At 38.9% G+C, this 25215-nt stretch overlaps 1 protein-coding gene across 1 annotated transcript in view; it reads left to right on the top strand.

Moving 5' to 3' along the window:
* The window catches only part of LOC100353262 (phospholipid-transporting ATPase ABCA3), a 219121-nt gene that overhangs the window by 83156 nt on the left and 110750 nt on the right, over positions 1 to 25215 (top strand). Inside the window, exons 10-11 of the mRNA XM_089321567.1 lie at positions 3552 to 3733; positions 8810 to 8944. Coding sequence (XP_089177693.1) covers positions 3552 to 3733; positions 8810 to 8944 — 317 coding nt within the window. The remainder of the gene's footprint in view (positions 1 to 3551; positions 3734 to 8809; positions 8945 to 25215) is intronic.

The following is a 25215-nucleotide window of genomic DNA, read 5'->3' as shown; positions in this document are numbered from 1 at the left end:
TTAAAATATATATCTCTATAAAGAAATATTCAGGATGATCATGATGAAAATTGTTTATATTATTATGATAAAAATGATGGTATAATATTGCCCAGTGTATTTAATGATTATTTGAAGAGGTAGAGGGAAGGAAGGTTATTATATTACTTTCTCCTTTGAAATTTTCAGTTTATCGGCTTTTAAAAAAATGAATACTTAAGGCAGTGGACATTTATTCAATATTATTTAAATGATACCCTGTGGTAAATAGTTTGTGGCATATTATTAATTTGCTCTGAATATTTGATTCTTTCTAATCCTTTTGACTTGACATTCAGAGTGTTGAACCAAGGAGAGAGGCTCAAAGAGGAACAGTTAAACACTTGGGGTAAATTTATAAACAACTCTTGCACCTCCCTTAGAACCACTCTTTGGATTCAGTATTTGTGCTTGAGTTTTCTTTCAAATATGGCCATATGGGTGTAGGACATGCAGAGGTGAAGCATTCATTTAATGCTTAAGGTTATGGAAATCTTGGGGCCAGCGCTGTGGCATAGTGGGTAAAGCTGCCACCTACAGTGCTGGCATCCCCTATGGGCGCCGGTTCGAGTCCCGGCTGCTCCACTTCCAGTCCAGCTCCAATCATAGCTCTCTGCTATGGCCTGGGAAAGCAGTAGAAGATGTCCCAATTCTTTGGGCCCCTGCACCCATGTGGGAAGACCCGGAGGAAGCTCCTGGCTTTGGATAGGCACAACTCAGGCTGTTGGGCCAATTGGGGAGTGAACAGGGGATGGAAGACCTCTCTCTCTCTCTCTCTCTCTCTCTGCCTTTCCTCTCTCTGTGTAACTCTGATTTTCAAGTAAATAAATAAATATTTTTTAAAATGTTATGGAAATCTTTTCAAGAAGTATTTTCTTATAGAATATGCTATTTGTATCCATGTCTTCCCACAGCTACACGGCCTTGTATTCAAATAGGTAATAATGATCTTTCCTGCATGCAGTGAGGGTGAGGAAGCTGGGGAGGGTAGACTTCTAAATTGATTATCATGTTTTGATCTTATCTAAAAAGACATAGTTGTCCTCATGGGCATTGGGTTGTCTCACAGAAAAACATGCTTATGACTACAGACTTCTAACTCAAGCTACCAAAGATTAAGGATAAAACTGAGCACCCCATTGACTGACATCCTAGAATCTGCCTCTTTGGTCTACTTTTTTTTAAGATTTTAATTATTTGAGAGGTAGAGTTTCAGACAATGAGAGAAAGAGACAGAGAAAGGTCTTCCTTCCGTTGGTTCACTCCTCAAATGGCTGCAATGGCCAGAGCTGCGCCGATCCGAAGCCAGGAGCCAGGAGCCAGGAGCTTCTTCCAGGTCTCCCACATGAGTGCAGGGGCCCAAGAACTTGAGCCATCTTCTGCTGCTCTCCCAGGCCACAGCAGAGAGCTGGATTGGAAGAAGAGCAGCTGGGACTAGAGCCAGCGCCCATATGGGATGCTGGCACCACAGGCAGAGGATTAACCTACTGCGCCATGGACCAGCCCACTGTGGTCTACTTTAACAAGGAGAAAAAGAGCAAGCTAGGCAATAGGAGCAATGTAAAGATAGGTGGCAAGCCAAATAATAGCTGCTTTGCACAAAGTTCTGCCATCAAAGTGACCCAACGAGGCCAGTCCACCCCAAATGGCATCACAGGTTTCCATGGGAAAGCCAGGAAATTGGGCAAACAACTGTCCTCACAAAATCCTTTCAAGAGCGAGGCAAGTGGAACTTCCCTGAAAAGCTCCCAAACTAGAACCACAGATCCTGCTGGTTCCAAGCTGAAAAAGTCCTTTATTCCAGCCAGCATCCAAGGTAACACAGCTATTGAAGGGAAGGCTTAGGGTCAGTTTTTTTTTTTTGTTTTTTTGTTTTTGTTTTTGTTTTTGTTTTTGTTTGTTTGTTTGTTTTAGATTACAGGCAAGACTGTGATCTTCCTTTTGAATATACTGCCTATTCTATATTAACCTCCTATTCAGGCCACCTCTCCTTCCAGGCTGGCTGGGTAATGAGAGTCAACATGTGTCTTCAGTAAAGAGGTTCACACCTTCCTTATGATGTCTCTTCCATTCCTAGGTACTGTAATAATGATTTGGTCTTCATTTAATTTGAGCGTTGGGTCTGTTTCTTCCAGACTTACAAAGCCACAAAAGGAGGGGAAAGGCCTCTATTGTTCATTGGATTTATTTATTTATTTATTTTTACCTCCAAAGAAACTTTTTATTTAAGGAATGCAGACTTCATGCATTTCATAAATACAACTTCAGGAATATAATGAAAAGGCCTCTATTTTTAAAAGGCCTTAAAACAAATTAAACAAGACCTTACAAATAAGAGACTGTTGCTTTGTCCACCTTTACTACTGTCAAGGTTGATGAGATAGTTCCTTGATCCACCACAGCAGAGTGGAGCCAGTGGCCTGTAACTGAGAGTGCAGCTCCAATCCAGCAACACTGTGCAATGAGCATCCGAAGCAAGTGGACCCTCCCTAAAGAGATCCCAGGGACGGTGGTTGTAGAGGAGCCGTGGAGACTGACAGCCTTGCTTCAGTCACACCAGAAGCTGACTGAGGACTCAGCTGCCTGCTAAAATACATTAACTGATCCTTTCTTCTTTTTCCTCTCTCATTAGTTTCCTCTTGTAATGCATTGTAAACCCATATTTCTCTGTGATTGTAGTTTTAGCTCTAAGTGTTAACAATAGGACTGGTGACAACCACTCTGGCCAATTAAAACCTCTTAGCAGTTTTTTAACCTCTTGTGAGCAGCATGCTTTGTTGTCATTGGTTGTTTCTAATTTGGTTCCCATTGTAGACTGGAGCTCCTCCTTACCAATCCAAAATGACCAGTGTCAATCCTTTTGACACATGGAAACTTGGAAGCTAATAAATTGGGTATTTTAAGCTACCAAATTGGTGGTAATTTTTTTATACAAGAGATAATATATAACATAGCAGAAAAAATATTTAAAGATGTAATTGTGGGGGTTGGCCCTGTCGCATAGCAGGTAAAGCCACCACCTGCAGTCCTGGTATCCCATATGGGCGCTGGTTAGAGTCCCGGCTGCTCCACTTCAGATCCAGCCCTCTGCGGTAGAAGATGGTCCAAGTCCTTAGGCCCCTGCAGCCACATGGGAGACATAGAAGAAGGTTCTGGCTCCTGGCTTTGGATTGGCACAGCTCTGGCCATTGTGGTCATCTGAGGAGTGAATCAGCGGATGGAAGACCTCTCTCTGTCTGCCTCTGCTTTTCTGTAAGAGGGAAGAGGGATGCGGTCCAGTGCCTCTGCTTTTTATCCTGTTGTTTATTTTGTTTCAGTCATTTTGTCTTAACCATTCCTATTTATTTTGAAAGGTTTTTACAAGAGGTGGAGAAAACCTAGTGATATAATAGATTCTACCATTTTCTAGAATGTCCTCAATACTGAGGGTAATAGCAGTAGATACTGTACAGTAGCAAACTGAAATCATCAAACTTTTGGTTTGCTGTTTAACTCACAGAGCTCATTTCTGTTAAATACCTCTTTTATTTCAGAGATTGGTGCTAAATGGCATAACTTTTGGACACCAGCCAGCCTTGAGGATAACCTCGTCTTTGGCTATCTATTTGGAATGCTTTTACTTGATGCTTTCTTGTATGGCCTTGTTGCCTGGTATGTAGAAACTGTCTTTCCAGGGCGGTATGGCTTGCCCCAACCATGGTACTTTTTCCTTAAGGTGAGTTTTTATGCTGTTATTACTGCATAAGGTCATAGCCCTTATGAGCCTGTTTTATAATATTTATCATGAAATCAAAAGATCGAGGGGAGAATTGTTCTCTATCTATATACCAAACATACTGAAATGCTAGCCATTTCTTGAGAGAACTTAAAACCTTCTGCATACACAGATGTATAACATCCATGGATAAGACACTGAAACCCTTCCTCCTCTAAAAATTGTGAGTGCTGTAACTCTTCGGCAGCCAGATGGTATATAGGTGATAGTATATAGTAGAAGATAAGGAAACCTAAAAGTCTGTAAAAGGAATTCACACTGGGGCATGGGGCATAGCACAGCAGATTAAACTCCCACTTAGGATACCAGTATTCAATATTGGTGTACCAGTTTGAGTCCCAGCTGCTCCATTTCCAGTCCAGCTCTCTGCTAACATGTCCAGGGAAAGCAGTAGGAGATGGCCCATGTACCTGGGCCACAGCCACCAGCCCACCCACATGAAAGACTCAGATAAAGTAACAGACTTCTAGCTTTATTATGGCCCAGGCCCAGCCATTATGGCCTTTTGGAGTGTGAATCTGTAAATGGATGATCTCTGTCTCTAGTTCTCTTTTGGTCACTGTGTCTTAGAATAAATAAATAAATCTTTAGGAAACAAAAGGAGTTCACATCTAAATTAATATGTGATAGTTTCCTGGATTGTAGTGAGGAGAGGACTAGGATACTCTCATATCTACATTTTAACAATTAGCAAATTTCAATGATTAATCACTTTACATTGAGTAGGAGAGATTCTGCATCTTGCCCTTTATGCTTCATTACCATTACTGTTAATATACAGTACAAAGAAGATGCTGTGACCATTGTAATAAAAAGCATTGGCTATGATCTCAATTTTTAGTACGTCATTTTGTACCTACATCTTGAACATTGTACTTTAAGAGTCTTTCCTTCTAAACATTGGAGATTCAAATAATAATTTTACTATAAAATATAATCCCTTTATATTGTTTTGTATTTAACTTTTTCCATCTCACAAAATAAAACATGCCGAGGTACTCCAAAGTTCCTAGAGATCTTCACTTCTTTTTTTTCATGTTTAAAATTTTTTAACTCAAAGGGCAGATACTTGGCACAGCAGTTAAAATGTCCCTTGGGATACCTGCTTCCCATAATCAGTGCCTGAATTCAAGTCCCAGCTCTGCTTCTAATTCTAATTTCCTGCTAATGTGCACCCTAGTAGGCAGTGATTATGGCTAAGTATTGGGTCCCCTGGAGTTGCAGATTGAATTCAGGCTTCTGACTTCAGCCTGGCCCAGCCCTGGCTATTGCAGGCCTTTGGGGAGTGACACAATGGATGGGAGATCTCTCTCTGTCTCTGTCTCTCTCTGTCTCTCTCTCTCTCTTAAATAAATAAATAAATAAAATTTTTAAATAAATTTTGAGAAAATTCACGTAACATAAAATTAGCCATTTAAAGTAAACAAAGTCAGTGGCATTTAGTGTATTCACAATGTGAAACAATGTCTCCATCTTGTTCTAAAATATTTTCATCACCCAAAAATAAAACCCCAACCCCTGGGGCCAGCATTGTGGCATAGTGGATTAGGTCCACCGCCTGCAGTGCCAGTACCCCCATATAGGCACTGGTTTATGTTCCAGCTGCTCCATTTCTGATCTAACTCCCTGCTAATGGACCTAGGAAAATAGCAGAAGGTGGCCCAAGTGCTTAAGCCCTTGCCAACACATGGGAGATCAGGATGAAGCTCCTGGCTCCTGGTTTCAGCCAGTCCCAGCCTCAGTTCTTGCAGCCATTGAGGGAATGAGTCAGCAGATACAGCTCTGTCTCTATGTAACTCTGCCTTTCAAATAAATCAATATTTTTTTTAAAATGAAACCATTACCTGTAAGAAAAAACCCTGGTCCCTGAAGAAGTCATTCCTCATTTTTCTATTCCAAAACCCTGGGAACTACTAATTAAATATTGTGGGTATTTCATATAAATATAACCATATCTGCTTATTTCACATAGCATGATGATTTTGAGGTTTACCCATGTTGTACTATGCCTCAGTAGTAACTGAATGACATTCCGTTATATGGATACAGAGCAATTCTTTACCCTTGATTCATTGGTGGATTCATGCTTCTACCTTTTGTTTACTATGAGTGGTGCTGCTGCAATAATGTACAAGTCTTTGAATATCTGCTTTAAATTATTTTGGATATGACAACCAGGAATGAAACTGCTAGTTCATGTAACAATTTCATATTTAGTATTTTGAAGCACAAACTGTTTTTCACATTGGCTACACCTTTTTACATTCTCATAAGCAATTACCAAGGTTCCATTTTCTTTACATAGTCACTAATACTTCTTGTTTTCATTTTTTGTTTGTTTTATAGCCATCCTCATGAGAATAAAATGTTGTCTAATTATGATTTTTCTTTACATGTCTATGATGAAATCGTGTTGAAATCTTTTTATATCTTGATTAGAGAAATGTCTATTCAAGTCTATATTCATTTTTAATTAGTATTTGTTTTTTATATATCCTACATACTTGGCCCTTATCAGACTTACAAATATTCTCTTCCATTCTTTGGAATGTCTTTTTTTTTTTTTTTTTTTTGACAGGCAGCGTTAGATAGTGAGAGAGAGAGACAAAGAGAAAGGTCTTCCTTTTTCCGTTGGTTCACTCCCCAAGTGGCCACTGCAGCCAGTGAATTGCGGCTGGCACACTGAGCCAATCCGAAGCCAGAAGCCAGGTTCTTCCTCCTGGTCTCCTATGCGGGTGCAGGGCCCAAGCACCTGGGCCATCCTCCACTGCACTCCTGGGCCACAGCAGAGAGCTGGACAGGAAGAGGAGCAACCGGGACAGAATCCAACACCCCAACCGGGACTAGAACCTGGGGTACCGGTGTTGCAGGCGGAGGATTAACCTAGTGAGGCACGGCGCCGGCATGGAATGTCCTTTTACTCTTAATAGTGTCCTGTCATGCTCAAAAGTTTTTAATTTTGGTGAAATTATATATATTTTTATTTTTTTACTTATAAATCTGGTGTCATATTTAAAGATCCTTGTGAAATATATCATTGATCCATTTTATGTTAACTTTTTAGTTACATGGTATGAGATGGGAGTACAAGTTCATTCTTTTGCATGTGGATATCCTGTTGTCCCAGCATCACTTTTTGAAGAGAATATTCATTCCTCCATTGAATGCTCTTGACACCCTTGAGGAAAATCCACTGGCCATAATTAAATGGGTTTGTTTATTCACCCTGATTTTATTCCATTAACTTGTATATCTATCCTTACATCAGTATGGCACTGTTTTATGTATTGTAGCTGTGCAGTAAGTTTTTTTTAAACTTTTATTTAATGAATATAGATTTCCAAAGTACAGCTTATGGACTACATTGGCTTCCCCCACCTCCCCCCCAATGACTTCCCTCCCACCCGCAACCCTCCCCTTTCCTGCTCTCTCTCCCCTTCCATTCATATCAAGATTCATTTTCAATTTTCTATATATACAGAAGATCAGTTTAGTATACATTAAGTAAAGATTTCAACAGTTGTGCAGTAAGTTTTAAAATCTGAAAGTATTAGTCATTCAACATTGTTTTTATTTTTCCAAGATCATTTTGGCTGCGAAGTTGCCATTGCATATGAAAGAAATGCATATGAGCTTTTCTGTTTCTGCAAAGCATGGCCCATAGAATTTTGATAGGAACTGCACTGAATCTGTTGATTGATTTCAGTCATTTTGCCACCCTAAAAATATTAAGTCTTTCAGTTCATGAACTTATTATTTATGTGGATCTTCTTCAGATTCATTCAGCATAGTTTTAATAGTTTTCAGCTTTTGAGTCTTTTATCTCTGTAACTTTTTTTAGATTTACTTACTTGCTTATTTATTTATTTGAAAAGCATAATGACAGATGTCCCATCTGCTAGTCACTCCCCCAAATGGTCACAACAATTGGGGCTGGGCCAAGGTGAAGCCAGGAGCCCAGAACTATATCCAGGTCTCCCACATGGATGTCAGGGGTTCAAATACTTGGACCATCATCTGCTGCTTTCCTAGGTGCATTAGCAGGGAGCTGGATCAGAAGCAGATCAGGAATCAAAGTAGCATTCCAGTATGGGATGCAAGCAGTGGCTTTTACCCCCTGTACCCCAACATTGGAGCCTCCTTTGTTAACTTTGTTCATAAATATTTATTCTTTTTGGATGCTATTACTAATTTTCTTTCAGGTTGTATATTCCCGATATGTAGAAACACAACTGGTTTTTACGTATTGCTCTTGCATGTTGCAACTTTGCTGAATTTGTTGGAACCAGTTATGCATAGGTATATGGAGGGGGGGATTCTTCAAATTCTTTATGAGGGTCATGCCATCTTTAGAGATAGGTTCACCTTTTCCATTCCACTTTGGAAGCCTTTTATTTCTTTATCTTGTCTCATTTATCTTGCTAAAAATTTCCAGAACAGAAGTGAATGGCAGGGGTGAAAGCAAGCATCTTTGTCTTGTTCCTGGTTTGACTTTATTTTTTTAAACTACACAATGTCTTCAAAATTCTTTTTCATTTTATTTGAAAGAAAGACAGAGTCAGAGCTCTTTCATTCCCTGATTTATTCCCCAGATGCATGCACCAGCCAGGACTGGAACAGGCACAAGTGAGGAGCTGGGAAGTCAGTTTGGTTCTCCCATACGGTCAGCAGTGTTTTCCTGAAGATTTTGCATCTATATTTATAAGGGATTTTATAAATCCTTTTCTGTAGTTTCCTCATATTATCTTCTTCTGGCTTTGGTGTCAGGATAATCCTCATCTCCTAGAATAGTTAAGAAATATTTCCTTCTATGTTTTTAGAAGAGTTGGTGAGAATTATTGTTAATACTTGTTTCAATATTTGATATAATCACCAGTGGATCCATCTGGTCCTGAAATTTTCTTTGTAGGGAGGCTATCAATCACTGATTTAGTCTCTGATTTTTATAGAGCTGTTCAAATAGAGTGCTTCATTTTTTAATACTCATTTTGGTTATTGCATTTGCTGTTTTTCTAGCATTCATACTGGTTTGGAAAACCAAGAATTAGAAGGAAAAAAGAAATTAATGGCCCTGAGGGAATTCAAAGCACCTATTTTGAGGATGAACCTATTCACTTGGTAGCAGGTATCCAGATCAAACATTTGCACAAGGTATTATTTCAAATATGTCTTTTCCTCACAGAAACTTGTTTGTCCATGTGCGATGGAAATGTTCATATCAGGCCATTCCAAGAAAACAAATAAGATGCTTAATGAGGATTCATAATATAGTTCTATTATTAAGAGGCATAATTTGATTGGCATTGTGATTAATGGAACATATAAATACAAAGATACTTCAAAAAGTTTTAGGAAAATTTAATTAAAAGATACATGTATTTTTGGGGAAGCCATTGTAATCAATATTCTGTACTTTGGAAATTTATATTCATTAAATAAAAGTTAAAAAATACATGTATTTTTGAAGCCAAAAATGTTTTTAAAAATTTTTATTTATTTATTTGAAGGCAGGGTTACAAAGAGAGAGACAGAGAAAAAGGTCTTCCATCCACTGGTTCACTCCCCAAATGGCTGCAATGGCTGGAGCTGGGCAATCCAAAGTCAGGAACCAGGGGCTTCTTATGGGTCTCCCATGTGGGTGCAGGGGCCCAGGCACTTGGGCTATCTTCAGCTGTTTTCTAAGGCCATAAGCAGAGAGCTGGATCAGAAGAGGAGCAACTGTGACACGAACCAGCACCCACATGGGATGCTGGCACCACAGGGTGGAGGCTTAGCCTACTATGCTACAGTGTCAGCCCTCAAAAAACTTTTGAAATATATTCATACTAAAAAAAAATAGAAAAAAAATATATTCATACTAAGGCGTCTTCAAAAAGTTTGTAAAAATGCATATTACAACAAAACTATGCATTGTTAAAAAATTTTTGCACCAAATAATCTATTAACGTCACTTTCCATGAACTTTTTAAAGGTCCCTCATACTCATAGATAAATGTTAACAAATACAGTCTTACTTGCTCTCTTTGTTATGCATTAGTTTGACTATTCTCTGATGGACTTAACAACAAATGATATTTGTGTAATTTACATGAAGAAAATAAACTTGATAGTGTAATAGTAACCTTTGGGTTTAATTGAGAAGATAAGCCAACTGATCTCTCAGTTTCTCTATGCCTGAAATGGTTATTTCATTTTCGTTTTACAATATATTTTTATTGGGTATAGAATTTTATGCTAAAGATACTTTTGTACTGTCTTTGTACATGCATTGGTTTCTATGAAAAATTTGCTTTCATTCTTAACTGTTTTTCCTATGTGTAGGATTCATTTTTCTGGCAGTTGCTTTCAAGACATTTTTCACTGGTTTTATGCAATTTTATTATGGTTTTCCTTAAGGCTAGTTTTTTCTTGTCCTTTGGGTCTATTTAAGTTTCTTGAGTCTATGTATTTGGGGAGGAGCGATTGGATATTTCTGTATTTCATTAAATATTTTTGATTGTATTTGTTTTGTTTTTAAGACATACTATTTGAAAGGCAGAGTAATAGAGAGAGATCTTCTATCCACTGGTTAATTCCCTAAATGGCCACAAAATCCAGGAGCACAGTCTCCCACGTGGGTGGCAGGAGCCCAGGCACTTGGGCCACCATCCACTGCTTTCCCAGGCATGTTAACAGGGAGCTGAATCAAAAGTGGAGCAGCCAAGAACTTGAACTGCTCCTGCTGTATGGAATGCCAGTGTCGCAGGTGGCAGCCTAACCCACTGTGCTACAATGTTGATGCCTGATATTTGTTTTTGAAAGTGATTAAATTATCTGGGAACAATTTGAGTTTTTGATGTCTACTTTGCTTAATCTGCAGTTAATTATTCCTCATACTGAGGCAAACCCTTTTTTTTGTTTGTTTGTTTGATAATCTACCCAATGCCCTGTTAATCTTGAAATTTTCCAGTCTGGCTATTGGGAACAAACACCTTTTCTGACTTCAGGTGAATGCCAAAGACTGTACCCCCTAATTTTTAAATGATTCTTTCTCCAAATTCAGATAGTTTCCTAATTAGCATTTATTGATCAGTTGTGTGTTAACATTCAAAGGGATCCACTGTAGATCTCCAAAGTTCTTTCTGTGTCTAGTTGTCTCCTCTGCATTGTTCCATCCCATAAACTCTGGTTCCCTTGGCCTTTAGTGGAATCTCAGCTTTGCCTTTCAACTCACATAACCTGATAGACTACTTGAGTCAGTCCTTTCTGGGCCATGGTTCGAAGCTGGGGAAATTATGGGACTTACCTTATTTGTCTTCCGTCTGTCTGGAATCACTATCTTCTGTTACCTGGTGTCTATAAACTGTTAAACATGTAATATCATCATATGTCCCATTTTTCAGGCCCTTTGTTTTATTATTATTGTTGATCATAGTTCATAATTATCTTATGGACCTTTACCTTTTGTGCTATCTTCCTTTACAAAAGCATCATTAAAGCAGACTTTGTGTGACTTATTATTAGATATAATACTACAAAACAGTAAAATGTCTGACACATAGTGAGTATTCAGTAAATACTCATAGCTGGTTTTTTTTAAAAGATTGATTGATTGATTGATTTAAAAGAGTTACACAGAGAGAAAGAGATGCAGAGAGAGAGAAGTCTTCCATCCACTGATTCACTCCCCAGTAGGCCGCAATGGCTAGAGCTGCGCTGATCCAAAGCCAGGAGCCAGAAGCTTCCTCCGGGTCTCCCATGTGGGTGCAGAGGCTGAAGGACTCAGGCCATCTTCCACTGATTTCCCAGGTTATAGCAGAGAGCTGGATTGGAAGAGGAGCAGCTGGGACTCGAATTAGCGCCTGTATGGGACACCAGCACTGCAGACTGCAGCTTTATGTGCTACACCACAGCGCCGGCCCCTCATAGTTGTTGAACAGATGAATGATCATTCTTGATTCACGTTAATGATTTGAACTTGGTGACTTAATGCACTCAGTAGTTAATAGTAGTGAAGAACTATATGTCTCTATTAGTTCGGTGGTTGTATGTGGCTTTACCAGCTGCGCCATAGCACCAGCCCCTCATAGTTGTTGAACAAATGATTGATCATTCTTGATCCATGTTAATGAATTGCACTTGATGACTTAATGCACTTAGTAGTTAATAGCAGTGAAGAACTGTAGGTTTATACTCAGATTTCTGATTTGTACATTTGGGTAAATTTTCAAGCCATGCACTGAGTTAGGAAGTATAGTTGAGGAATATATTTTTAGAGGATAATGATAAGTTTAAATACATTATAGATGAATATAGTTATATTTCAGAGTTTTAGATATGTTGAACTTGAGTTCTTTATAGATATCTAAACATGAGCTTCTGGTGGGTATTAGAAGTACAAAGCTATAGCTTGGGGAGAGATGGTGACTGAAGTAAATTGTAATATTATCAGTAGCTGTAAGTTACATAATGGAGTTTATATTGGAGGAAATTAGATCATCTAGGACATTGATTTTCAACTGGGTGTGATTCTGGTCCTCCAGAGTCTATTTGACAATATCTGGAATCATTATCATTGTCACTACTAGAGGACAGGGAAGATGGAGAGAGGAGTGCTCCTGAAGTCTTATGGGTAAACACCAGAGATGTCACAAAATATCCTACACCGGATATACACAGGAGAGTCCTCCACAACAAAGAACTGTTTAGTCCAAAATGCCTATAGTGTCACTCTTAAGAAGACAAGCCAAGGAAAAGTTTGTAGACATACTCCTACATTGTTTCTTGTGAATTTGGCAACATTACTATCTCTTTCTAAGGTTTTTGCAACTTTAACAAAAAAGAATCTAAGGACTGCATTCCCTGGAATTCCTTTCCTTTTTGCCTTCTGGTTAGCTCTTTCCAATGAGAGGTACTTGCAGACATTTTAGGAGACTTCAAAAACTTGTAGAAAAAGCTATGTGACAAAGACACCAGCGGGGAGAGGAGGGACGCCCAGGGCTCCGAGTCCACACATCAGCGCTGGAAGCGGAGGTGAGCTCAGTAACCGGAGACATTGGCAGGGAAACGGCAGACACAATTTTAGAGGGACGCGCGTTTTGAAGCGGGAAAGTCCAACAGACTGACTACAGGAGAGAAAGAAAAATACATAAATAAATAAATAAATAGGTGGGGGCATACTGGTACAGACAAGTTCCACTCTCCTCCAACCTTGCAAAGGCTAGCAAGAGACAAAGAGCTGGGATATACATAATAAAAGGGGAGAGTTAAGGCTACAATTCAGTAGCCTAGGCAACCCAGTGGGAGTCCGCAGGAGAAACCCAGCCTGCACAGACTCTTTGGGTAGAAGCCAGCGGAAGCTAAATGCCATCCATTCTGCTCAGCCTTGCAGTATTACTTACCTCCTGAACAAAAAATAAAATAAAATAAAATAAAATAAAATAAAATAAAATAAAATAATAAATAAATGAAGAGAGATTTACCATGCATAACCTGAGGGTGTCACCTTTGCACACCTGTAACCCTGAAGAACCAAGCAGAGCTCTCAGGCCACACCCATCTCAAGCCTCCAAGGCTCCTCCAACAGCAGGCAGTCCACTTAACGCGGACATAGTATAATAATAAAAAAAAAAAAAAACTCACAGTGAGGGAAACAGAATTAACCATGCCAAGCAATAAACACAGAAATCGAGGGAACAAGATCAACGATGACATTATGATGCCTCCAAATAAACAAAACACCCCAAGCCAAGATTATGAAGATGATGAGATAGAAGAAATGCAAGATACAGATTTCAAAAAATTTATGATAAGAACATTTAGAAGTTTTCAAAAGCAAATCCTTGAACTACAGAAATCCTTATTGGACAGGATTGAAAATCTCTCTCGTGAAAATGAAATTTTAAAGAAGAATCAAAATAAAACGCAGAAACTAGTAGAGCAGGAAAGTGTGATAGTGAAGAGAAATCAAAATGAAATGAAGAGCTCAATAGATCAAATGACAAACACATTAGAGAGCCTTAAAAACAGAATGGGTGAAGCAGAAGAGAGAATATCGGACTTAGAAGACAGAGAACAGGAAAATATACAGTCAAACCAAAGAAAAGAAGAGGAAATTAGAAATCTAAAAAATATTGTTGGGAATCTTCAGGATACTATTAAAAAAACCAACATTCGGGTTCTAGGAGTTCCTGAAGGCATGGAGAGAGAGAAAGGATTAGAAGGCCTTTTTAGTGAGATACTAGCAGAGAACTTTCCGGGTCTGGAGAAGGACAGAGACATCCTAGTACAGGAAGCTCATAGAACCCCTGGTAAACATGACCAAAAGAGATCCTCACCACGACACGTTGTAATCAAACTCACCACAGTGAAACATAAAGAAAAGATCCTAAAATGTGCAAGAGAGAAACGTCAGATTACTCTCAGAGGATCTCCAATCAGACTCACAGCTGACTTCTCATCAGAAACCCTACAAGCTAGGAGGGAATGGCGAGACATAGCACAGGTGCTAAGAGAGAAAAATTGCCAGCCCAGAATATTATATCCTGCAAAGCTCTCATTTGTGAATGAAGGTGAAATAAAGACCTTTCACAGCAAACAGAAATTGAAAGACTTTGTGGCCACTCGTCTGGCCCTGCAAAAGATACTTAAAGATGTGCTACACTCAGAAAAACAGAAACACGGCCATCAATATGAAAGAAGGGAAAGGAAGAACACCTACTAGTAAAAGAGCATGGGAAGCTCAAAGCATATACTAGAAAATATCTCTGGGAAAATGGCAGGGCAAAGTCACTATGTATCAATAGTCACATTAAACGTGAATGGCCTGAACTGTCCAGTTAAAAGACACAGACTGGCTGACTGGCTTAAGGAACAACACCCAACTATTTGTTGCCTACAAGAAACACATCTCTCTAACAAAGATGCATGCAGACTGAAAGTGAAAGGTTGGAAAAAGATATTCCATGCCAACAGAAACCAAAAAAAAGCAGGTGTAGCCATATTAATATCAGACAAAATAAACTTTAATACAAAAACTGTTAAGAGAGACAAAGAGGGGCACTATATAATGATTAAGGGTTCAATTCAACAGGAAGATGAAACTATTATAAATGTATATGCACCTAATTACAGGGCACCGGTCTATTTAAAAGATATGTTAAGGGACTTAAAGGGAGACTTAGATTCCAATACAATAGTACTGGGGGACTTCAATACTCCACTCTCAGAAATAGATAGATCATCCAGACAGAAGATCAACAAGGAAACAGCAGATTTAATTGACACTATTGCCCAAATGGATCTAACAGATATCTACAGAACTTTCAATCCTACATCTAAAGACTTTACATTCTTCTCAGCAGTACATGGAACCTTCTCTAGGATTGATCACATACTAGGTCATAAAGCAAGTCTCAGCAAATTTAAAAGAATTAGAATCATACCATGCGGCTTCTCAGACCACAGCGGAATGAAGCTGGAAATTAGCAACTCAGGAAACCCCAGAAAGTATGCAAACACATGGAGACTGAACAACATGCTCCTGAATGAACACTGGGTCATTCAAGAAATCAAAAGAGAAATCAGAAACTTTCTGGAAGTAAATGAGGATAACAACACAACATATCAAAACTTATGGGATATGGCAAAAGCAGAATTGAGAGGCAAGTTTATAGCAATAGGGGCCTATATCAAGAAATTGGAAAGGCACCAAATAAATGAGCTTTCAGCGCATCTCAAGGATCTAGAAAATCTGCAGCAAACCAGACCCAAATCTAGTAGGAGAAGAGAAATGATTAAAATCAGAGAAGAAATTAACAGGACTGAATCCAAAAAAAATTACAAAAAATCAGCCAAGCGAAGAGCTGGTTTTTTGAAAAATAAACAAAATTGACACCCCATTAGCCCAACTAACTAAAAAAACAAGAGAAAAGACCCAAATCAATAAAATCAAAGATGAAAAAGGAAACATAACAACAGACACCACAGAAATAAAAAGAATCATCAGAAATTACTACAAGGACTTGTATGCCAGCAAACAAGAAAATCTATCAGAAATGGATAGATTCCTGGACACATGCAATCTACCTAAATTGAACCATGAAGACATAGAAAACCTAAATAGACCCATAACTGAAACAGAAATTGAAACCGTAATAAAGGCCCTCCCAACAAAGAAAAGCCTAGGACCAGATGGATTCACTGCTGAATTATACCAGACATTTAAAGAAGAACTGATTCCATTTCTTCTCAAACTATTCAGAACAATCGAAAAAGAGGGAATCCTCCCAAATTCTTTCTATGAAGCCAGCATCACCTTAATCCCTAAGCCAGAGAAAGATGCAGCACTGAAAGAAAATTACAGACCAATATCCCTGATGAACATAGATGCAAAAATCCTCAATAAAATTCTCGCCAATAGAATACAACAACACATCAGGAAAATCATCCACCCAGACCAAGTGGGATTTATCCCTGGTATGCAGGGATGATTCAACATTCGCAAATCAATCAATGTGATTCACCACATTAACAGACTGCAGAAGAAAAACCATATGATTATCTCAATAGATGCAGAGAAAGCATTCGATAAGATTCAACACCCTTTCATGATGAAAACTCTAAGCAAACTGGGTATGGAAGGAATATTCCTCAATACAATCAAAGCAATCTATGAAAAGCCCACAGCCAGCATCCTAGTGAATGTGGAAAAGTTGGAAGCATTTCTACGGAGATCTGGCACCAGACAGGGATGCCCACTCTCACCACTTCTATTTAACATAGTTCTGGAAGTTTTAGCCAGAGCTATTAGGCACGAAAAAGAAATTAAAGTGATACAAATTGGGAAGGAAGAACTCAAACTATCCCTCTTTGCAGACGATATGATTCTTTACTTAGGGGCTCCAAAGAACTCTACTAAGAGACTATTGGAACTCATAGAAGAGTTTGGCAAAGTTGCAGGATATAAAATCAATGCACAAAAATCAACAGCCTTTGTATACACAAGCAATGCCATGCTGAGAGAGAACTTCTAAGATCAATCCCATTCACAATAGCTACAAAAACAATCAAGCACCTTGGAATAGACTTAACTAAGGACGTTCAAGATCTCTACGATGAGAATTACAAAACCTTAAAGAAAGAAATAGAAGAGGATACCAAAAATGGAAAAATCTTCCATGCTCATGGATTGGAAGAATCAACATCATCAAAATGTCCATTCTCCCAAAAGCAATTTATACATTCAATGCAATACCAATCAAGATACCAAAGACATTCTTCTCAGATCTAGAAAAAATGATGCTGAAATTCATATGTAGGCACAAGAGACCTCGAATAGCTAAAGCAATCTTGTACAACAAAAACAAAGCCAGAGGCATCACAATACCAGATTTCAGGACATACTACAGGACAGTTGTAGTCAAAACAGCGTGGTACTAGTACAGAAACAGATGGATAGACCAATGGAACAGAATTGAAACACCAGAAATCAATCCAAACATCTACAGCCAACTCATATTTGATCAAGGATACAAAACCAATCCCTGGAGTAAGGACAGTCTATTCAATAAATGGTGCTGGGAAAACTGGATTTTCATGTGCAGAATCATGAAGCAAGACCCCTACCTTTCACCCTACACAAAAATTCACTCAACATGGATTAAAGACTTAAATCTACGACCCAATACCATCAAATTACTAGAGAGCACTGGAAAAATCCTGCAAGATATAGGTACCAGCAAAGACTTCTTGGAAAATACCCCAGAAGCACAGGCAGTCAAAACCAAAATTAACATTTGGGATAGCATCAAATTGAGAAGTTTCTGTACTGCAAAAGAAACAGTCAGGAGAGTGAAGAGACAACCGACAGAATGGGAAAAAATATTTGCAAACTATGCAACAGATAATGGGTTAATAACCAGAATCTACAAAGAGATCAAGAAACTCCACAAAAACAAAACCAACAACCCACTTAAGAGATGGGCCAAGGACCTCAATAGACATTTTTCAAAAGAGGAAATCCAAAGGGCCAACAGGCACATGAAAAAATGTTCAAGGTCACTAGCAATCAGGGAAATGCAAATCAAAACCACAATGAGGTTTCAACTCACCCCGGTTAGAATGGCTCACATTCAGAAATCTACCAACAATAGATGCTGGCGAGGATGTGGGGGAAAAAGGGACACTAACCCACTGTTGGTGGGAATGCAAACTGGTCAAGCCACTATGGAAGTCAGTCTGGAGATTCCTCAGAAACCTGAATATAGCCCTACTGTTCGACCCAGCCATCCCACTCCTTGGGATTTACCCAAAGGAATTTAAATTGGCAAACAAAAAAGCGGTCTGCACCCTAATGTTTATTGCAGCACAATTCACAATAGCCAAGACCTGGAACCAACCTAAATGCCCATCAACGGTAGACTTGATAAAGAAATTATGGGATATGTACTCTTTAGAATACTATACCGCAATAAGAAACAACGAAATCCAGTCATTTGCAACAAAATGGAGGAATCTGGAACACATCATGCTGAGTGAAATAAGCCAGTCCCAAAGGGACAAATACCATATGTTCTCCCTGATTGGTGACAACTGACTGAACACCAAAAAGGAAACCTGTTGAAGTGAAATGGACACTATGAGAAACGGTGACTTGATCAGCATAGCCCTGACTGTTAATGAACAACTTAATACATTATCCCTCTTAGTAGTTTTTTTGTCTGTTCTACTTAATACTACTGGTTGAATTCTGTAATTAATACACAGTTATTCTTAAGTGTTAAAAATTAACTGAAATGTGATCCCTGTTAAACATAAGAGTGGGAATAAGAGAGGGAAGAGATGTATAATTTGGGACATGCTCAGGCTGACTTGCCCCAAATGGTAGAGTTAGAAACATACCAGGGGACTCCAATTCAATCCCATCAAGGTGGCATGTACCAATGCCATCTCACTAGTCCAAGTGATCAATTTCAGTTCACAATTGATCATAATGAAAGGACTAAGAGTCAAAGGGAGCACATAAACAAGTCTAGTACCTGCTAACACTAACCGATGGAATAAATAAAGGGGAGAGTGATCCAACATGGGAAGCGAGATACTCAGCAGACTCATAGAATGGCGGATGTCCTAAACAGCACTCTGGCCTCAGAATCAGCCCTAAAGGCATTCTGATCTGGCTGAAAAGCCCATGAGAGTATTTCAGGCATGGAAAGCCAAGACACTCTGGCAAAAAAAAAAAAAAAAAAAAACCCTAAATGAAAGATCTCTGTGAGTGAGATCCCAGTGGCAAGAACAGGTCTTCAAAGAAGGAGGTACCTTTCTCTGAAGGGAGGAGAGAACCTCCACTTTGACTATGACCTTGTCTAAACAAGATAAGAGACGGAGAACTCAAGGGGCTTCCATAGCCTTGGAAACTCATGACTGGAGCATGGGGAGATTACTGAGGCCATAAACAAGAGTGTCAATTTGTAAAGTCAACAACAGGAGTCACTGTGCACTTACTCCTCATGTAGGATCTCTGTCCTTAGCATGCTGTACATTGAGACTTAATGCTATAACGAGTACTCAAACAGTATATTTCACTTTGTGTTTCTATGGGGGGTGCAAACTGTTGAAATCTTTACTTAATGTATACTAAACTGATCTTCTGTAAGAAAAAAAAGAAGAAATTATCAATTCCCAACTTGACTCTCACTGGGATTAAACATGACAATAGGTCTGATCTGATTTCATCATCATTTAAAAAATCATCTATTATTTTTCACTTTATCTTTGTGTGGGAGCAAACTGTTGAAATCTTTACTTAATTATGCTAAACTGATCTTCTGTAGATAAAGAGAAACGAAAATGAATCTTGATGTGAATGGAAGGGGAGAGGGAGTGGGAAAGGGGAGGGTTGTGGGTGGGAGGGACGTTATGGGGGGGAAGCCATTGTAATCCATAAGCTGTACTTTGGAAATTTATATTCATTAAATAAAAGTTTGAAAGCAAAAAAAAAAATTTAGCGGGCTGGGATGCAATGGGTTAAGCCACAGCCTGCAGCATCAGCATCCCAAATGGGCACTGGTTCGAGTCCTGGCTGCTAATGAGCCTGGGAGGGCAGCAGAGAATGGCCCAAGTGTTTGGAACCTTGCACCCACATGGGAGAAACAGAAGAAGCTCCTGGCACCTGGCTTAAGCCTGGCACAGCCCCAGTCATTGCAGCCATTTGGGTAGTGAACTAGCACTGGAAAATTCATATTCATTCATTCTCTCTCCCTCCCCTTCCCCCTCTCCTCCTCCTTTCCTGTCCTCTCCTCTCTTCTCTCCTCCTTTCTCCTCTCCTCTTTCTCTCTCTCTCTCTCTCTCTCTCTCTCTCTCTAACTCTGGCTTTCAAGTAAATAAATAAATCTTCTTTAAAAATAGAATTTTAAAATGAGCTTATTTTGATAAAATTATTGAAATATATGCATCATTTTATAATACGTATTTTCATGAGTTTTTTGAAGATCCTTCATACACATGATTTCAAAGGTTTTTAAACAAAAATAAACTTAACTTTTAATTTCATTTTCTACAAACTCTTTGAAGTACCTTGTAAATGGCAGGTTTTAGATTCAGCTACATGAATTTTTTTTTTTTTTGACAGGCAGAGTTAGACAGTGAGAGAGAGAGACAGAGAGAAAGGTCTTCCTTCCATTGGTTCACTCCCCAGATGGCTGCTACAGCCCGCACTGCACCAATCCGAAGCCAGGAGCCAGGTGCTTCCTCCTGGTCTCCCATGCGGGTGCAAAGGCCCTAGCATTTGGGCCATCCTCCACTGCCTTCCCGGGCCACAGCAGAGAGCTGGACTAGAAGAGGAGCAACCGGGACTAGAACCCGGCATCCATATGGGATGCTGGCACCACAGGTGGAAGATTAACCAAGCGAGCCACAGTGCTGGCCCCTCAGCTACATGAATTCTTGAGAATCATGGGCTTTCTAATCTCAGACTAAAGAAATAGTTTTTAGTCCAGCTTAATTGAGGTATAAATGATATAAAAAAAAAAACTGTATACAAAAAGTGAACACAACTTGGTGAGTTTGGGTATGTGTATGTATACAATTGTTATATTATTCAGCTTTTCATTGTTACAAAAAATACCTGGGGCAACTAACTATATAAAGAGGAAAGTTTCCCTTTTTATTGGCCTTTTGCCATTGTGGGCCATGTTGCCCGCACCTCCAGGGCACGTGGTCTTATGGCCACCTGCCCCATGCTTCCTGGCTTGAATGCTCCTCCACGTGGCTGACTCCTGGTACTCAGCCATAGCAGAGAGCTGGATTGGTAGGGGAGCAACCAGGACATGAACTAGTACCCATATGGGATGCAGGTGCCACAGTCAGCATATTAACCCAGTAAACATATTCATGATGCTCTCTGGAAAGGTGGGATTGTGTGGCTACGGACCACAAAGCTGTCAAGAGGTGATTTGCTAGCAAGGCCAAGCAGAGGACCTCCAGGCTACCCTTGAGAATGACAGACTATCTGCTTCCATGTTAAACTGCTTAGATGTGTCCAGGACTGACATGGGCATCTGCTAGCTTTATTCAGTACAGTGTTGAGAAGCTAAATATATTGGGGTTCCTTATACTTAAGAAGATGTGTATGGCTCTAGAAGTTGAAGATTCACAAATGTGTTAGTCTGCTACCAGATGCTGGTAAACAACAGACCTATAGACTCAATATTATGTGTCCCTGAAATCCATCTGTTGCTATCCCCACAGCATTCTGATGCTGTTAGAATGCTCGGCCTTTGTAAAGTGATGAAATCGTGAGGGCACAGTCCTTATGAGTATAAATTTTACCTGTCTTTTTCTGTTCTGTAACTCCCTGACCCATTTGCACAACTGTCATCATTACAACCCTGATTGTTTCCTTACTTTAGAGTGTGTCCTAGGGAAGTATTTACCTTGAAGTCACAAAGATAAGGATGTCATAACTAGATAGATAAACAAGTAGCCCCACACTGGAATGACCCTAGCTTCATTACCAACTACAACACCTCTACATCTATGCAGATTTTTTATTTATTCTACAAACTGTTTCAGTTGTGTTAGGTTTATAGGAATTTGTCTTATACATTCATTATTTAAGTTATTGGAGTTCAATATTCATAGGATTCTCTTATGTCTCTATTAGTTCAGTGGTTGTATTCCCTCTTTCATTTCTTATTTTAGATTACAATTTCTAATTATGTTTGTGTTTCTGATTTTATCAAATAATCAAGTGTGCTTTCACGATTTAAAAAAATATTTAATTATTTGAAAGTCAGTGAGACAAAGATGTAGGAGAAGAGACAAAGAGAGAGGATAAAGTGCTTGATTCCACCCTGTGGTTCACTCGCCCAAATCAGTACAACAGCCTGTCCAGATTCCTGCCAAAGCTAGGAGTAAGGAATTCCATCTAAAACTCCCCCATTGTGGTGAGATTTCAGATATTTGACCCATCATCCACTACATTCTAGCTGCATTAAGATAGAACTAGATTGAAAGGATAGCGATGTGCTTGTTTACTCCTCAGATGTTATCAATAAGTAGATCCTAGCCAGGATCTCCCAAGTAGGTAGCAGAACCCAGGTACTTGAGCTATAATTTGGCACTTTCTTGGCACATTACTGGTGAGCAAGATCACAAGGAAAGTAGCTGGAACTTCACCTGTCACGCAAAAAGGAATGCCTGCATCACAAACAGTGGCTTAACACAATGTCTGCTCCCTTTTGAGTCTTTTGTCTTTTTTCCCACATCCATCCATCTACCCATACCATTTATAATTTCCTTATATTCCTTAGACTGAGACATTCCTACATTATGTTGGCAGTTACTTCAAAAAGTGATTGTAAAATTGAATTAAAATGTTAATTTATTAAGGTGAAAAACATGAAATATTTATAAAACAAGGTTTTATTTTTCTTAATTTAAAATAAAATTGACAAATATTATATTTCAAAAATGGAAGTTTATAACATATATGAAACTGAAATTAAAAATAACAAGAAGACCTAAATAAATGATGCCAGTATATGTTTTTTTTGTTTTGTTTTGTTTTTTGACAGGCAGAGTTAGACAGTGAGAGAGAGAGACAGAGAGAAAGAGAGAGAGAGTTATAGACAGTGACAGAGAGACAGAGAGAAAGGTCTTCCTTCTGTTGGTTCACTCCCTTAATGGCCGCTACGGCTGGTGCTGCGCCCATCTGAAGCCAGGAGCCGGGTGCTTCCTCCAGGTCTCCCATGCGGGTGCAGGGACCCAAGCACTTGGGCCATCCTCCACTGCACTCCCGCACCACAGCAGAGAGCTGGACTGGAAGAGGAGCAACCAGGACAGAATCCAGCGCCCCAACCAGGACTAGAACCCAGGGTGCCAGCGCTGCGGCAGAGGATTAGCCAAGTGAGCCACAGCGCCGGCCACCAGTATATGTTTTTAATTTTTATCAATAAAAAGAACAAATTTCATGAATTCATTGGTACAATTCTAAGAGGATATCTGTATTTTTCTCCCATTCTTCTTCTCTCAATCCCTCACTTTCATTCCATTCTTTTTTAAATTTTTGTACTTATTTTACTCTAAATTTTAATTAAGGAATACAAAGTTCATGTATTTCCTATACACAGAATCAGTACAATAGTGATATTTTCTACTCCACTTCTCTCCCGCCCACACATTCACCCTTTTTCTTCCTCCCGCTCCTATTTCCATTCTTATTTTTACAAAGAACTCTTTTCGTTACTTTATAGCCATAAGATTAACCCTATAATTAATAAAGAGATCAAAAAATAGTATGAAGGAAAAAAAACCACTGGTCTCTATTTCTCAGTGTTGAGACAAGGTCTGTTCAAAATCATCATCTTAAAGTGTCAATTTTACTTCTATAGATAACCTTTTAGGAACTCTGTTACCATAGATCAAGAAGAGCATATGGTATTTGTCTTTTTGGACTGGTTTATTTCACTAAGTATAATGGATTCTTGTTGTATCCTTTTTGTTGCCAATGAAAATATTTCATTTTTTACTGCTATGTAGTATTCCACAATGTGTGTGTGTGTATATATATACACACACATATATATACACTATATATACATATACCATAATTTCTTTATCAAGTCTTCAGTTGATGGACATTTGGTTTGATTCCATATCTTAACTATTGTGAATTAAGCCATAATAAACATAGGTGTACAGATAAAAAAATGAAGAAGAAAGGTTTATTTAACTCACAATTTTGGAGGTTTGCTTCCAAGATCGAGTGCCCTATTGGTTCAGCCTTTGCTGATAACATTCTTGCTGGAACTGTTTTGATCACTGTAGCTCTGTAATATATTTGGAAATTGGAAAGTATGATAAACTCAACTTTGTTTTTCTCAAAATTACTTTGGTTTCTCAGCATCTTTTGTGTTTTCTCTTTTAGGATAATTTTCTCTTTCTGTGAAAAATATCTTTGGGATTTTAATAAGGATTACAGTAAATATTTAGATCACTTTGGATAATTTGGATATTTTAACAGTATGTATTCTTCCAAATCATGAACATAGGTGCCTTTCCATTTATTTGTGTCTGCTTTAATTGTCTTCATGAATGACTTTTCACTGTAGAAAATTCTCACCTCTTTTTTTTTTTTTTTTTTTTGACAGGCAGAGTTAGACAGTGAGAGAGAGACAGAGAGAAAGATCTTCCTTCCGTTGGTTCACCACCCAAATGGTTGCCATGGCTGGCGCGTTGCGCCAATCCGAAGCCAGAAGCCAGGTGCTTCTTCTTGGTCTCCAATGTGGGTGCAGGGCCCAAGCACTTGGGCCATCCTCCACTGCCTTCCCTGGCCACAGCAGAGAGCTGGACTGGAAGAGGAGCAACCGGGACAGAATCCGGCGCCCCAACCGGGACTAGAACCCGGGGTGCCAGCGCCGCAGGCAGAGGCTTAGCCAAGTGAGCCGCGGCACCAGCCCCTCACCTCCTTTTTTACATGTATTACTGAGTATTTATTATTTTTGGAGCTACTGTAAATTAGATTGTTTCCTTATTTTCCTGTTGGAATAGTTTGTTGTAGTTGTGTAGAAATTCAATTGATTGAATACTTTGAAGTCAGGTATTGTGATGTCTCCAGCTTGATTTTTTCTGTTCAGGATTGCTTTGACGATTCTGGGTCTTTTGTGATTCTATATGAAGTTTAGGATAGTTTTTTCTAATTCTGTGAAGAATGTCATAGATATTTTGACATGAACTGCATTTAAGCTATAGATTGCTTTAGGTAGTATAGATATTTTAATGATATTGATTCTTCCAATCCATGAGTAAGAATGTGTTTCTATTTGTGTGTGCGCGCCTTTGATGATTTCTTTCATTATTGTTTTATAATTTTCATTGTAGAGATTTTTCACTTCTAGTTAAATTTATTCTTAAATTTGTTTTTTTGTGACTATTCTGAATGG

This window comes from Oryctolagus cuniculus, chromosome 19 (assembly GCF_051225735.1).
Source record: "Oryctolagus cuniculus isolate XC-2025 breed Fujian yellow rabbit chromosome 19, ASM5122573v1, whole genome shotgun sequence".
Classification (NCBI taxonomy): domain Eukaryota; kingdom Metazoa; phylum Chordata; class Mammalia; order Lagomorpha; family Leporidae; genus Oryctolagus; species Oryctolagus cuniculus.
Note: the sequence above shows the minus strand (reverse complement) of the source record. Positions and strands in the feature narration are given on the sequence as shown.